The sequence below is a fragment of the Manis javanica genome, chromosome 13 (genome assembly GCF_040802235.1).
Source record: "Manis javanica isolate MJ-LG chromosome 13, MJ_LKY, whole genome shotgun sequence".
Classification (NCBI taxonomy): Eukaryota; Metazoa; Chordata; class Mammalia; order Pholidota; family Manidae; genus Manis; species Manis javanica.
In genome coordinates, this window is record NC_133168.1 from 28,243,295 (window position 1) to 28,260,316 (window position 17,022).

General features: G+C 38.9%; 1 protein-coding gene across 11 annotated transcripts in view; it reads left to right on the top strand.

The window, feature by feature from the left end:
* The window catches only part of SNAP91 (synaptosome associated protein 91), a 173,633-nt gene that overhangs the window by 128,814 nt on the left and 27,797 nt on the right, over positions 1 to 17,022 (top strand). For all 11 annotated transcript variants that reach the window (XM_073219396.1, XM_073219402.1, XM_073219400.1 and 8 more), the window contains 2 exons: positions 15,397 to 15,427; positions 16,260 to 16,371. In XM_073219396.1, the coding sequence (XP_073075497.1) occupies positions 15,397 to 15,427; positions 16,260 to 16,371 (143 nt within the window). The remainder of the gene's footprint in view (positions 1 to 15,396; positions 15,428 to 16,259; positions 16,372 to 17,022) is intronic.

The following is a 17,022-nucleotide window of genomic DNA, read 5'->3' on the forward strand; positions in this document are numbered from 1 at the left end:
TTTCTTGAAATGTTAAACACAGTTACCATTAGGCAAAGAGCACACCATGTGACAGCCTGGAAAACTCTTTGCCCAGATCTCTGCTCAGCTTTGTACAAGTCTCACCTTCTCCATGAGGCCTTCCCTGAGCATTTTTAAAAAATGTTTGAAGACATTGATATACACTCTTATGAAGGTTTCACATGAAAAAACAATGTGGTTACTACATTTATCCATATTATCAAGTCCCCACTTTCATACCCCATTGCAGTCACTGTCTATCACTGTAGTAATATGCCACAGATTCACAATTTGCCTTCTCTGTGCTACACTGTTTTCCCCATAACCCCTCACCCCATGTGTACTAATCATAATACCCTTCAATCCCCTTCTCCCTCCCTTCCCACCCGCCCTTACCCACCCCTCCCCTTTCATAACCACTAGTCCCTTCTTGGAGTCTGTGACTTGGCTGCTGTTTGGTTCTTTCAGTTTTGCTTCATTGTTGTACATGACAAATGAGGGAAATCATCTGGCATTTGTCTTTCTCTGCCTGGCTTATTTCACTGAGCATAATACCCTCTAGCTCCATCCATGTTGTTGCAAATGGTAGGATTTGTTTTCATCTTATGGCTGAATAATATTCCATTGTGTATATGTACCATCCCTTCTTTATCCATTCATCTACTGATGGGACACTTAGGATGTTTCCATTTCTTGGCTATTGTGAATAGTGCTGCGATAAACATAGGGGTGCATATGTCTTTTTCAAACTGGGCTCCTGCATTCTTAGGGTAAATTCCTAGGACTAGAATTCCAGGGTCGAATGGTATTTCTATTTTTATTTTATTGAGGAACCTCCATACTGCTTTCCACAATAGTTGCACTAATTTACATTCCCACCAGCAGTATAGGAGGGTTCCCCTTTCTCCACATACTCACCAACATTTGTTGTTGTTTGTCTTTTGGATATTGGCCATCCTAACTGCTGTGAGGTGATATCTCATTGTGGTTTTAATTTTCATTTCTCTGATGATTAGCGATGTGGAGCATCTTTTCATGTGCCTGTTGGCCATCTGAATTTCTTCTTTGGAGAAGTGTCTGTTCACATCTTCTGCCCACTTTTTAATTGGATTATTTGCTTTTTGTTTGTTGAGCTGCATGAGCTCATCATATATTTTGGATGTCAATCCCTTATCGGATATGTCATTTATGAATCTATTCTCCCATACTGTAGGGTGGTGTTCTTTTTGTTCTGTTGATGGTGTACTATGCTGAAGCTTTTTACTTTGATATAGTCCCATGTGTTCATTTTTGCCTTTGTTTCCCTTGCTTAAGGAGATGCATTCAGGAAGGAGTTGCTCATCTTTATATTCAGGAGATTTTTGCCTATGTTCTCTTCTAAGACTTTTATACTTTCATGACTTACATTCAGATCTTCGATCCATTTCAAGTTTGCTTTTGTGTATGGGGTTAAACAATAATCCAGTTTCATTCTCTTGCATGTAGCTGTCCACTTTTGCCAACTCCAGCTGTTGAAGGGGCTTTCATTTCCCCATTGTGTATCCATGACTTCTTTATCATATATTAATTGACAATATATGGTTGGGTTAATATCTGGACTCTCTATTCTGTTCCACTGGTCTATGGGTCTGTTCTTGTACCAGTACCAAATTGTCTTGATTACTGTGGCTTTGTAGTAGAGCTTGAAGTCAGGGAGCATAATACCCCCAGCTTCATTCTTCCTTCTCAGGATTGCTTTGGCTATCCCAAGTCTTTTGTGGTTCCATATGAATTGTAGAACTATTAGTTCTAGTTCATTGAATAATGCTGTTGGTGTTTTGATAGGAATTGCATTGAATCTGTAGATTGCTTTAGGCAGGATGGCCATTTTGACAATATTAATTCTTCATATCCATGAGCACGGGATGTGTTTCCATTGGTATCTTCCTTAATTTCTCTTATGAGTGTCTTGTAGTTTTCAGAGTATAAGTCTTTCACTTCCTTGCTTAGGTTTATTCCTAGGTATTTTATTCTTTTTTTTTTTAGATAATTATTTTTTATTGAAGGGTAGTTGACACACAGTATTACATTAGTTTCAGGTGTACAACACAGTGATTGAACATTTATATACATGATAATTCTAGGTACCAGCTATCACCATACCAAGTTGTTACAATATTTTGACTATATTCCTTATGCTATACATTACATCCCGGTTACTTATTTATTTTACAATTGGAAGTGTGTACTTTTTTTTTTTTTTTTGTGAGGGCATCTCTCCTATTTATTGATCAAATGGTTGATAACAACAATAAAATTCTGTACAGGGGACTCAATGCTCAATGTATCATCATTAATCCACCCCAAGCCTAATTTTCATCAGTCTCCAATCTTCTGAAGCATAACAAACAAGTTCTTACATGGAGAACAAATTCTTACATAGTGAATAAGTTACATGGTGAATAGTACAAGGGCAGTCATCACAGAAGCTTTCGGTTTTGATCATGCATTATGAACTATAAACAGTCAATTCAAATATGAATATTCGTTTGATTTTTATACTTGATTTATATGTAGATACAACATTTCTCTATTATTATTTTTAATAAAATGCTAAAGTGGTAGGTAGATGCAAGATAAAGGTAGAAAACATAGTTTAGTGTTGTAAGAGAGCAAATGTAGATGGTCAGGTGTGTGCCGTAGACTGTGTATTAATCCAAGCTAAACAAGGGCAATAAAACATCCATGGATGCAGCAGATTTCTCTCAGAACAGAGGGGGGGGGAGGTTCTAAGCCTCACCTCTGTTGATCCCCAATTTCTCACCTGATGGCCCTCCTGCAACTGTGCCTGTCTTAGGTTGTTCCTCCCTTGAGGAATCTTACCCGTCTCTGGCTAACCAGTCATCTTCTGGGGCCATACAGAGAAATGTAAAGTTGGTAAGTGAGAGAGAAGCCTTATTGTTTGAAAAGGTTAGTTTTTTACTTCTTTGCATATTTATGCCCTGTGGCTTCTATGCCCAGCATTTGTCTTGAGGTATCTTTACCACTTGGAAGAATTGTGATACACAGTAAATTCGATATGAGGCACGAATTCTATTTATTGGTTGTAATTAGGAAGGAAGAAGAAAAGCTATAGAAGTAGCAGGTGGAAGAAAACATGGGAAGATTGATTATTTCTTTGACATATCTTCTTGTAGAGTAACTTCAGCATGTATAGGTTTTAAACTACTAATTAAATTGTGCACACACATTAACATAATAGGAATACAGTTACATAACCAAAGCAGACCTATAATTACCAGCCATCTCCAGTGAAACCAAGAAAACCAGTTAGGCACCTTAGGCATTTGTGAAAACTTATCTATGATATATGGTGGATATTGTCCAACTGAACTTGAACAGTCTGAGAGAAATCAGACAAATTAAAACAACCCATTCCTGGGGACTGTTCACATCCCATATGTTCTTTTAACAGTAAATAGTCTGTAGTTGTAAGATTTTGGAGCGCTACAATTTGCACTTCTCTTAATTCTTGGTTGAGTTCCAACAGTATAGATCAAGTCAAATTTGTTGTTTTACTGTATGCCCAGGCCAGCATAGATATCTCCTTCTTCATTCCCATGGCAAGTGCAGGAACCGGTGGGATGAATGCAGCTACAGCTGTAGCAGCACATGGATCTTTGTTGAGGTTTTTTGATGATCATCTTCTGGCATGAGTCTTCCAGAGAGTGCTGATGTTGGAAGTTCTTTTTCATATCGTATCTTAGTTCATTTTCTGGGTAGCCAAATTAGGCTTTGATCCTCTGTATAAGCACAAACAACCCCTTTGCCTACACTTTTATATGCCCTTTATACCATTGTGTAGAACTCATTGGAGGTCACCACACAGGAACTGCTTTTTTTTTTTTCTCATCATTAATCTACACTTACATGATGAATATTGTGTTTACTAGGCTCTCCCCTATACCAGGTCCCCCCTATAAACCCCTTTACAGTCACTGTTCATCAGCATAGCAAAATGTTGTAGAGTCACTACTTGTCTTCTCTGTGTTGTACAGCCCTCCCCTTTCTCCCACCCCCCCATGCATGCTAATCTTAATATCCCCCTTCTTCTCCCCACCCCCTTATCCCTCCCTACCCACCCATCCTCCCCAGTCCCTTTCCCTTTGGTACCTGTTAGTCCATTCTTGAGTTCTGTGATTCTGCTGCTGTTTTGTTCCTTCAGTTTTTCCTTTGTTCTTATACTCCACAGATGAGTGAAATCATTTGGTATTTCTCTTTCTCCACTTGGCTTATTTCACTGAGCATAATACCCTCCAGCTCCATCCATGTTGCTGCAAATGGTAGGATTTGCCCTTTTCTTATGGTTGAGTAGTATTCCATTGTGTATATGTACCACATCGTCTTTATCCATTCATCTATCGATGGACATTTAGGTTGCTTCCAATTCTTGGCTATTGTAAATAGTGCTGCGATAAACATAGGGGTGCATCTGTCTTTCTCAAACTTGATTGCTGCATTCTTAGGGTAAATTCCTAGGAGTGGAATTCCTGGGTCAAATGGTAAGTCTGTTTTGAGCATTTTGATGTACCTCCATACTGCTTTCCACAATGGTTGAACTAATTTACATTCCCACCAGCAGTGTAGGAGGGTTCCCCTTTCTCCACAGACTCGCCAACATTTGTTGTTTGTCTTTTGGATGGCAGCCATCTTTACTGGTGTGAGGTGATACCTCATTGTAGTTTTAATTTGCATTTCTCTGATAATTAACTATGTGGAGCATCTTTTCATGTGTCTGTTGGCCATCTGTATTTCCTTTTTGGAGAACACTCTGTTCAGTTCCTCTGCCCATTTTTTAATTGGGTTATTTGTTTTTTGTTTGTTGAGGTTCATGAGCTCTTTATAGATTTTGGATGTCAAGCCTTTATCGGATCTGTCATTTTCAAATATATTCTCCCATACTGTAGGGTTCCTTTTTGTTCTATTGATGGTGTCTTTTGCTGTACAGAAGCTTTTCAGCTTAATATAGTCCCACTTGTTCATTTTTGCTCTTGTTTTCCTTGCCCGGGGAGAGATGTTCAAGAAGAGGTCACTCATGTTTATGTCTAAGAGGTTTTTGCCTATGTTTTTTTCCAAGAGTTTAATGGTTTCATGACTTACATTCAGGTCTTTGATCCATTTTGAGTTTACTTTTTTATATGGGGTTAGGCAATGGTCCAGTTTCATTCTCCTACATGTAGCTGTCCAGTTTTGCCAGCACCATCTGTTGAAGAGACTGTCATTTTGCCATTGTATGTCCATGGCTCCTTTATCAAATATTAATTGACCATATATGTCTGGGTTAATGTCTGGAGTCTCTAGTCTGTTCCATTGGTCTGTGGCTCTGTCCTTGTGCCAGTACCAAATTGTCTTGATTACTATGGCTTTATAGTAGAGCTTGAAGTTGGGGAGTGAGATCCCCCCTACTTTATTCTTCTTTCTCAGGATTGCTTTGGCTATTCAGGGTCTTTGGTGTTTCCATATGAATTTTTGAATTATTTGTTCCAGTTCATTGAAGAATGTTGCTGGTAGTTTCATAGGGATTGCATCAAATCTGTATATTGCTTTGGGCAGGCTGGCCATTTTGATTATATTAATTCTTCCAGCCATGAGCATGGGATGAGTTTCCATCTGTTAGTGTCCCCTTTAATTTTTCTTAAAGTGACTTGTAGTTTTCAGAGTATAAGTCTTTCGCTTCTTTGGTTAGGTTTATTCCTAGGTTTGTTTTTTTTTTTTGATGCAATTGTGAATGGAGTTGTTTTCCTGATTTCTCTTTCTGTTGGTTCATTGTTAGTGTATAGGAAAGCCACAGATTTCTGTGTGTTGATTTTGTATCCTGAAACTTTGCTGTATTCCGATACCAGTTCTAGTCTTGGGGTGGAGTCTTTAGGGTTTTTTATGTATAGTATCATGTCATCTGCAAATAGTGACAGTGTAACCTCTTCTTTACCAATCTGGATTCCTTGTATTTCTTTGTTTTGTCTAATTGCCATGGCTAGAACCTCCAGTACTATGTTAAATAACAGTGGGGAGAGTGGGCATCCCTGTCTAGTTCCCGATCTCAGAGGAAAAGCTTTCAGCTTCTCGCTGTTCAATATAATGTTGACTGTGGGTTTATCATAGATGTCCTTTATTATGTTGAGGTACTTGCCCTCTATTCCCATTTTGCTGAGAGTTTTTATCATGAATGGACGTTGAATTGTGTCAAATGCTTTTTCAGCATCGGTGGAGATGATCATGTGGTTTTTGTCTTTCTTTTTGTTGATGTGGTGGATGATGTTGATGGACTTTCGAATGTTGTACCATCCTTGCATCCCTGGGATGAATCCCATTTGGTCATGGTGTACGATCCTTTTGATGTATTTTTGAATTCGATTTGCTAATATTTTGTTGAGTATTTTTGCATCTGCATTCATCAGGGATATTGGTCTGTAATTTTCTTTTTTGGTGGGGTCTTTGCCTGGTTTTGGTATTAGGATGATGTTGGCTTCATAGAATAAGTTTGGGAGTATTCCCTCCTCTTCTATTTTTTGGAAAACTTTAAGGAGAATATGTCTGATAAAATTCTGAGGTGAATCCATCTGGCCCAGGGGTTTTGTTCTTTGGTAGTTTTTTGATTACCGCTTCTATTTTGTTGCTGGTAATTGGTCTGTTTAGATTTTCTGTTTCTTTCTTGGTCAGTCTTGGAAGGTTGTATTTTTCTAGGAAGTTGTCCATTTCTCCTACGTTTCCAAGCTTATTAGCATATAGGTTTTCATAGTACTCACTAATAATTCTTTGTATTTCTGTGGGGTCCGTCGTGATTTTTCCTTTCTCGTTTCTGATACTGTTGATTTGTGTTGACTCTCTTTTCCTCTTAATAAGTCTGGCTAGAGGCTTATCTATTTTGTTTATTTTCTCGAAGAACCAGCTCTTGGTTTCATTGATTTTTGCTATTGTTTCATTCTCAATTTTATTTATTTCTTCTCTGATCTTTATTATGTCCCTTCTTCTGCTGACCTTAGGCCTCATTTGTTCTTCTTTTTCCAATTTCGATAATTGTGACATTAGACCATTTATTTGGGGTTGTTTTTCCTTTTTTAAATATGCCTTGATTGCTATATACTTTCCTCTTAAGACTGCTTTTGCTGTGTCCCACAGTAGTTGGGGCTTAGTGTTGTTGTTGTCATTTGTTTCCATATATTGCTGCATCTCCATTTTAATTTGGTCATTGATCCATTGATTATTTAGGAGTGTTTTGTTAAGCCTCCATGTGTTTGTGAGCCTTTTTGCTTACTTTGTAGTTTATTCCTAGTTTTATACCTTTGTGGTCTGAAAAGTTGGTTGGTAGGATTTCAATCTTGTGGAATTTACTGATGCTCTTTTTGTGGCCTAGTATGTGGTCTCTTCTGGAGAATGTTCCATGTGCACTTGAAAAGAATGTGTATCCTGTTGCTTTTGGATGTAGAGTTCTGTAGATGTCTATTAGGTCCATCTGTTGTAGTGTGTTGTTCAGTGCCTCTGTGTCCTTACTTATTTTCTGTCTGCTGGATCTGTCCTTTGGAGTGAGTGGTGTATTGAAGTCTCCTAGAATGAATGCATTGCAGTCTATTTCCCCCTTTAGTTCTGTTACTATTTGTTTCACATATGGTGGTGCTCCTTTGTTGGGTGCATATATATCTAGAATGGTTATATCCTCTTGTTGGACTGAGCCCTTTATCATTATGTAATGTCCTTCTTTGTCTTTTGTTACTTTATTTTGAAGTCTGTTTTCTCTGATACCAGAATTGTAACACCTGCTTTCTTCTCTCTGTTGTTTGCAAGAAATACCTTTTTCCATCCCTTGACTTTAAGTCTGTGCATGTCTTTGGGTTTGAGGTGAGTCTCTTGTAAGCAGCATATGGATGGATCTTGCTTTTTTTATCCATTCTATTCCTCTGTGTCTTTTGATTGGTGCATTGAGTCCATTTACATTTAGGGTGATTATTGAGAGGTATGAACTTATTGCCATTGCAGGCTTTAAGTTTGTGGTTACCAAAGGTTCAGCATTAGCTTCTTTACTATCTTACTGTCTAACTTAACTCACTTGTTGAGCTATTATAAACGTGGTCTGATGATTCTTTATTTCTCTCCCTTCTTATTCCTCCTCCTCCCTTCTTCATATGTTGGGTGTTCTGTTCTGTGCTCTTTTTAGGAGTGCTCCCATCTAGAGCAGTCCCTGTAGTATGCCCTGTAGAGGTGGTTTGTGGGAGGCAAATTCCCTCAACTTTTGCTTGTCTGGGAATTGTTTAATCCCTCCTTCATATTTAAATGATATTCATGCTGGATACAGTAGTCTTGGTTCGAGGCCCTTCTGTTTCATTGTATTAAGTATATCATGCCATTCTCTTCTGTCCTGTAGGGTTTCTGTTGAGAAGTCTGATGATAGCCTGATGGGTTTTCCTTTGTAGGTAACCTTTTTTTTTCTCTCTGGCTGCCTCTAAGACTTTGTCCTTGTCTTTGATCTTTGCCATTGTAATTATTATGTGTCTTGGTGTTGCCCTCCTTGGATCCCTTGTCATGGGAGTTCTGTGTACCTCTGTGGTCTGAGAGGCCATTTCTTCCCCTAGTTTGGGGAAGTTTTTGGCAATTATTTCTTCAAAGACACTTTCTATCCCTTTTTCTCTTCTTCTTCTGGTACCCCTATAATGCATATATTGTTCCTTTTCAATTGGTCACTCAGCTCTCTTAGAATTCTTTCATTCCTAGAGATCCTTTTATCTCTCTCTGAATCAGCTTCTCTGTGTTCCTGTTCTCTGTTTTCTAGTCCATTAATGGTCTCTTGCATCTCGTCCATTCTGTTTTGAAGTCCTTCCAGAGCTTGTTTTATTTCTGTATTCTCCTTCCTTAGTTCTTGCATATTTCTCTGCAAGTCCATCAGCATGGTTATGACTTTTGTTTTGAATTCTTTTTCAGGAAGACTGCTTAAATCTATCTCCCCAGTTTCCTTCTTAGGGGAAGATGAAGCAGATGCGGAAGCTGTCTGGGTTAGTCTTGTCTGGATCATATTTTTTTGGCTTTTCATGTTGACAGGTGCTATTGACTGTCAGCTGGGAGGGCCAAACTTTTCACTTGCTACTGGCCTTTCTTTACTGGGACAACTGCAACCCCTAGTGGCTTGTGTTGGGTAATTGCATGTAGACTGGGTCTTTGTGTCTTGCCCGGCCGATATGAAGATAACTCCCTTTCTGAGGGTGGGGCTTGCCTAGGCTGCTTCTCTGCTTTCACAGCACCCGGAAGGGTAATGGATGGGGGGGGGAGGGGGCGGGGTTGTTTGGATGTTTTTACCTCCATGAGGGGTCTCAGAGCTGTTGCCCAGGGGGTTAGTGCACCCGGTTTTCCCTGTAATTTCCAGCCACTGGACTGTGACCTTTGTTGTTTCCATCCAGCTGTTATGTCCCTGTCCCTTTAAGACTTTCAAAAAGCACTCGCCTTTATTTGTCACAGGGGCATCAGCTTCAGAATCCGCTCAGAGGTCTTGCTTCCCTATTTCCCTAGTTTCCAGCCCTCCATGCATGCACTGTGTCTGCGCTCTGGTACGGGTGGCTGGGGCTGGGTGTTTAGCAGTCCTGGGCTTCCTCTCCCTCCTGCCTGGAGCTGGGGGGAGGTGTGCTCGGGTCCTGCCAGGCCGGGGTTTGTACCTTACCCCTTTCACCAAGCGCTGGGCTCTCGCATGAGTGGATGTAGTCTGCCTGTTGTCCTGTGTCTTCTGGTCTCTCTTTTAGGATTAGTTGTATTTGTTGTATTTTCAAAAATATGTATGTTTTTGGGAGGAGATTCCCACTGTCCTACTCACGCCGCCATGTTGGCTCCGCTCCAGAAAGTCTATTTTATTCTTTTTGATGCAACTGTGAATGGAATTATTTTCCTGATTTCTCTTTCTGCTAGTTCATCATTAGTATATAGGAATGTAACAGTTTTCTGTGTATTAATTTTGTATTTTTGTATCCCGCAATTTTGCTGAATTCACATAATTAGATCTAGTAGTTTTGAAGTGGATTCTTTAGGGATTTTTATGTACAATATCATGTTGTCTGCAAACAGAGACAGCTTAGTTTCTTCCTTGCCAATCTGGATGCCTTTTATTTCTTTGTGTTGTCTGATTGCCATGGCTAGGACCTCCAGTGGGGAGAGTGGGCATCCTTGTCTGGTTCCCTGATCTTAAAGGAAAAGCTTTCAGCTTCTCACTGTTAAGTATAATGTTGGCTGTGGTTTTGTCATATATGGCCTTTATTATGTTGAGGTACTTGCCCTCTATACCCATTTTGTCGAGAGTTTTAATTATGAATGGATGTTGAATTTTGTCAAATGCTTTTTCAGCATCAATGGAGATGATCATGTGGTTTTTGTCCTTCTTTTTGTTGATGTGGTGGATGATGTTGATGGATTTTTTAATGTTGTACCATCCTTGAACCTCTGTAATTAATCCTACTTGATCATTACGGATGATCTTTTTGATGTATTTTTGAATTTGGTTTGCTGATACTTTTGCATCTATGTTCATTAGGGATATTGGTCTGTAATTTTCTTTTTTTGTGGTGTCTTTGCCTGGTTTTGGTATTAGAGTGATGCTGGCCTCATAGAATGAGTTTGGGAGTATTCCCTCTTATTCTACTTTTTGGAAAACTTTAAGGAGGATGGGTATTAGGTCTTCACTAAATGTTTGATAAAATTCAGTGGTGTAGCCATCTGGTCCAGGAGTTTTGCTCTTAGGTAGTTTTTTGATTACCAATTCAATTTCATTGCTGGCAGTTGGTCTGTTTAGATTTTCTGTTTCTTTCTGGTTCAGCCTTGGAAGGTTGTATTTTTCTAGAAAGTTGTCCATTTCTTCTAGGTTATCCAGTTTGTTACCATATCATTTTTTATAGTATTCTCTCATACTTCTTTTTATTTCTGTGGTGTCCGTAGTGATTTTTCCTTTCTCATTTCTGATTCTGTTTATGTGTGCAGACTCTCTTTTTTTCTTGGTATGTCTGGCTAGGGGTTTACCTATTTTGTTTATATTCTTAAAGAACCAGCTCATGCTTTCATTGATTCTTTCTGTTGTTTTATTCTTCTTAATTCTATTTATTTATGCTCTAATTTTTACTATGTCCCTCCTTCTACTGTCTTTGGGTCTCATTTGTTCTTCTTTTTCTAGTTTCGTTAATTGTGACTTTAGACTGTCATATGGGATTGTTCTTCTTTCCTGAGGTAGGCCTGTACATTGCCTGTATTTCAGTATACTTTCCTCTCAGCACAGCCTTCATTGCATTCCAAAGATTTTGAGATGCTGAGTGATTGTTGTCCTTTGTCTCCATATATTACTTGATCTCTGTTTTTATTTGATCATTGATCCATTGGTTATTTAGTAGCATGTTGTGACACCTCCATGTATTTGTGGGATTTTTCATTTTGTTTGCATAATTTATTTCTAGTTTCATACCTTTGTGGTCTGAGAAACTGGTTTGTACAATTTCAATATTTTTGAATTTGATGAGGCTCTTTTTGTGGCCTAGTATATGATGTATTCTTGAAAATGTTCTGTGTGGACTTGAGAAGAATGTATATCCTGCTGCTTTTGGGTGTAGAGTTCTGTTGATGTCTGTTAGGTCCATCTGTTCTAATGTGTTCTTCAGTGCCTCTGTCTTCTTACTTATTTTCTGTCTGGTTGATCTGTTCTTCAGAGTGAGTGGAGTGTTGAAGTCTCCGATAATGAATGCATTCCATTCTATTTCCTCTTTTAATTCTGTTAGTATTTCTTTCACATATGTAGGTGCGCCTGTGTTGGGTGCATAGGTATTTATAATGATTATATCTTCTTATTGGATTGACCCCTTTGTCATTATGTAATGTCCTTCTTTGTCTCTTGTGACTTTCTTTGTTTTGAAATCTATTTAGTCAGATATAAGTACTGAAACACCTCCTTTTTTCTCCCTATTAGTTGCATGAAATATCTTTTTCCATCCCTTCACTTTTAGTCTGTGTATGTCTTTGGGTTTAAAGTGAGTCTCTTGTAGGTAGCATATAGATGGGTCTTATTTTTTTATCCATTCAGTGACTCTGTGTGTTTTGATTGGTGCATTCAGACCATTTACATTTTGGATGATTATCGATAGGTATGTACATATTGCCATTGCAGGCTTTAGATTCATGGTTACCAAAGGTTCTAGGTTAACTTCCTTACTATCTAAGAGTCTAACTTCATGCACTTAGTATGCTTTTACAAACACAATCTAAAGGTTCTTTTTTCTCCTCCTTTTTATTCCTCCTCCATTCTTTATATATTATGTATCATATTCTGTACTTTTTCTTTACTTTTGTAAAGTACATTTCTGTACTTTATCATATTCTGTAAGTAATCCCTTGATTGACTTTTGGGATACTTGATTTAATTTTGCATTTGCTTAGTAATTAACTGTTCTACTTTCTTTACTGTGGTTTCACTACCTCTAGTGACAGCTATTAAACCTTAGGAACACTTCCATCTATAGCAGTCCCTCCAAGATATACTGTAGAGACAGTTTGTGTGAGGTAAATTCTCTTAGCTTTCGCTTATCTGGAAATTGTTGAATCCCTCCTTCAAATTTAATTGATAATATTGCTGGATAGAGTATTCTTGGTTCAATGCCCTTCTGCTTCATTGCGTTAAATATATCATGCCACTCCCTTGTGGCCTGTGAGGATTCTGCTGAGAAGTCTGATAGCCTGATGGGCTTTCCTTTGTATGTGATCTTTTTTCTCTCTCTGGCTGCTTTTAATAGTCTGTCCTTATCCTTGATCTTTGTCATTTTAATTATTATATGTCTTGGTATTGTCTTCCTTGGGTCCCTTGTGTTGGGAGATCTGTACACATCTGTGGCCTGAGAGCCTATCTCCTTCCCCGGATTGGGGAAGTTTTCAGCAATGACCACCTCAAAGACACTTTCTATCCCTTTTTCTCTCTCTTCTTCTTCTGGTACCCCTATAATACAAATATTGTTCCATATAGATTGGTCACAGTTCTCTCCATATTCTTTCATTCTGAGAGATCCTTTTTTTCTCTGTGCCTCAGCTTCTTTGTATTCCTCTTCTCTAGTTTCTATTTCAGTTACCATCTTCTCCACTGTATCTAATCTGCTTTTAAAACCTTCCATTGTATGTTTCATTTCTGATACTGTGTTCCATAATGATTGGATCTCTGACTAGAATCATTCCTGAGTTCTTGTTTTCTGTACCTCTATAAGCATGTTAATAATTTTTATTTTGAGATCTCTTTCAGGAAGATTCATGAGGTTGATTTCATTCGAATCTTTCTCTAGTGTATTCATAATTTTGCTTTGAACCAGGTTCCTTTGATGTTTCATATCTGTATGTGGCACTCTCTAGTGGCCAGAAGCTCTACTTTCTGGAGCTGCTCAGTCCCTGGAGCAATGTTGGGGGTTGCAGGGAAACGGTGTTGGTACCTGGAGTGAGGAAAGAGCTGTTTCCTGCTTCCCTGCTGCTATGCCTGTCTCCACTGCCAGAACCAGTGGGCCAAACACACAGGTATAATCCTCTATGCTTGGTGTTTGTAGCTGGTTTAGGCAGGGTTTACCTCTGGCTCACCTAATGCCAGGGTGGGGTTTACCAGTTTGTGAGCCAGGTGGGGCTGGCCAGGAGAAAGGTGCAGTAGGCTGTGTATCACAGAGGGGGTCCTTGGAGCTGTGTAGCCAGCCAGGGAGCTGGAGCGTCTGAAGTTCGTGAAAGTTCCCAACCTGATGGGCAGAGTGCACCCGGACATTTTTGTCTACCTGTCCTTTCTCCTGAGCAGCATGTTCTGTGCAATCCTTGCCCCTTTAGCAGCCCTCTTGCTGTTAGGAAGTCTCTCAGACTGCCTGCCTTTCTTTTGTCCCAGAGTGGCTGGATATGGATCCCTGCTTTCCACAAGCGGCCAGAATCTCAGTCTCTCCAGGAATTCTGCCTGTCCCAGCTTTCCAATCCCCTAATCACAAGAGTATCATGAAAGCACCATGAAGTATAGGTTTGTGCTCCCAGAGCAGATCTCTGGAGTTAGGTATTCAGCAGTCTCAGGCCTCCACTCCCTCCTCCCTGCTCTGTTCCTCATCCTCCCGCCGGTGAGCTGGGGTGGGGGGGAAGAGCTTGGGTCCCACCGGGCCATGGCTTTGGTATGTTACTCTGTTCCATGAGGTTTATTTTCCCCAGGTGTATGCAGTGTGGCGCAGCCCTCTTTCCTGTTGCTCTTTCAGGATTAGTTGTATTAATCATATTTTTGTATTATATGCGGTTTTGGGAGGAAGCCTCTGTCTCACCTGTCACACTGCCATCTTCAGTCCAGTCACCTTCCCTGAGCATTTAATACTCTCTGCCCCTCACTGTCATCCTGTTCCACCAGACCTCCCACAGCCTGCTCTTCCTTTTCATTTTTCCCTATTTTTCCATAGGCTAGGCTTGCCATATCACCTTCTAGCAACGTGTATAATTTACATTATTTATTATTTTATTATCCATCTCACCCCATTAAAAGGCAAGTTCCTCCAGTACTGGGGTCTTTGTTTTCTTCACTATTGCATCCCAAGTGCTTAGAACAGTGTCTGGCATAAGGTAGAGCTCAATAAATGAAGCAATAAATGAATGGAGATAAGAGTAGAATGATTTACGCCAGTTGTGTAGGGGGTCCCCAAGACCACCCTCACACTCATAGATCCACTAGAAGGACTCACGGGCCTCGTTATGCAGTTGTGCTCACAACTAGGACTTAACAGCAGGACAGAAGGATACACGGATGGGTTCTCAGGGGAAAGGGCATAAGCGGAATCCACACGCAGACTTTCTTATGTTCTCTCCTCCCCATGAGGGGAGGAACACACAGAGATGTGGCCGTGCGTGTGATATTTGTGCCCAAGGAAGCCCTTTTGAGGCTCAGCACCCAGGGTTTTTATTGGATGCTGGTCCTGGAGGCACTCTCTGCCTAGTGTGAACTGAGATTTCCATCTCGCGGAAGGAAAGCAGGTTTTCAGCATAAACCATGGTGTTTGTACAAACAGTTTAGACACAGTAAGCCTTCCTTATCACTAGGAAAAGTTTTATCTCAGTGTAGAGAACAGTTTTACTAGCCAGGTTCCCAGATGCCAGCTGTGTTCTCAAGCCTGCAGTGTTTACTCTTTTCTAGACACCAGTTGACATTAAAAGGCAATCCTTAAATATAACCTGAAGTAAGAAAAAATGTTAGATTTCTGAATATGTTTCCTGACATAGTTTTTCCTTTGTAGAACTGCAGATAGTCATTCCTGGACAAAATATGGACATTTTCTAGGCCTCTGATTCTTTGATCTTTTAAATGTCATATCATTTAAGTTGAGTATAGAGGTTTAAATTTTTTTTTCTTTTTTCCATTTATAGATCTTGGAATTTCTGGTACGACATCCAAAAAGTAAGTGTTTTTGAAATTATCTGTTTTCTTTTGGCAATATATTTGTATTTATTTGCAACTATCAAACGTTGTCTCATTGAAGTAATTACTCATTCTCAGACTAGGTAATTTCAAAATGGTTTCATTTCATTCTGGATTTCTGTTTTTGTTGTTAGTAATACTGGAACCTCCAAACTGTTGGCTCTGCAATGAAAAGGAATAATCTCTTTCAGTCTCCAAGACTGTCACTAAGTTATACCTAGAAATATTTGGAAATTGTGGTTTGAATATTTTAATAGCTTTAAGTACTGGATTCATTACAATATTCCAAATAAACATTGATTTTAAAAAGTCTCTCATGGAGGATCCATTTTAAGTAAGAATAAAAAGAATGATAAACAATGTACCCTTCCTTTTAGATGCATATTTTAACATCTCTGAAATCGGAATGCATTTTACAATAGATGGTAAACTAGATCCAGAAAGTGCCATCATGGATGTATCTTAAATTCAACAAAGTATAGATATACAGTATTTATGATATACTTATTTGGAAATTTTTATAACCAGTGAGGAATTCAGTTGAATTTTATGGCATATTCTATTAGAAGTGATAGGAAATTCCTGTTATCATTGAGGTCCAAACTCTAAATGATTTTCAAATGATTTTAAGCTTTCTTAGATATAGTATGGTAAGACGCGGCTCTAAGTTTTAACCTCTTCTCTTTGTTACCATTTGACTCCAGTAGACTGCTTCTAAGCTCAAATAAAAGTATCTAAGGAGCCACACACCATTTTTTTCTGATTAGTGTGTTTTCTGGGTTTTTTGTTTGTTTTGCATGCCTGATTTTAGGGGCGATCTTCAGTGGAATGCTGGAGAGAGAAAGTTGACTGGTGGAGCCAACTGGCAGCCTAAAGTAGCCCCAGCCACCTGGTCGGCAGGGGTCCCGCCAAGCGCACCATTGGTACGTAGCCACCAGAGGGCAGGGCAGTGTAGGCAATGAGCATAACAGGGTGCATTTCACTTAATGCTGCTACTGACATTATGCTTTTTCATCCACATTGAAGATATATAAGCAAGATGGAATTTACCAAGATGCAAATTTCATTTGATAAAGATTATAGCCTTTTTTAAATTTTAATTATTACAAACAGTATTTGTGCTTCTTCAGATGCTAGTTCTATAATTGTACAATTATGGGAACAGTTTTTCAAAAGCATTCAACATCATTGATTATTACCTGTATTTTTATTACCTTTCCTGCCCAAATTTTCTGATTGTGTGAATAAGTGGTGAAAACTGTTTTCTTATCAGAAAGACTGGGCATTTTCTATCGTGTAAGTGAACTTTATTTTAAAACCCTACTAATTCTGTTCAACTTTCTTTAAGCTGAAACTACTAACACCATCTTTTCTATAAAATGTAAATAAGTTTCATTTCGGTATATTAAATTTCTATTAATATATTTAATATCACTATTCACTCTGTGAAAAAGTGTATCACTGGAAATAAAGACTAATTACTATTTTGTAAAATTTACCACCACAAAAAAAGACATTTCCAGCTGAGCAAAATTTACTTTTATTATATATGCCCCATGTTCTAACCTAGCAAT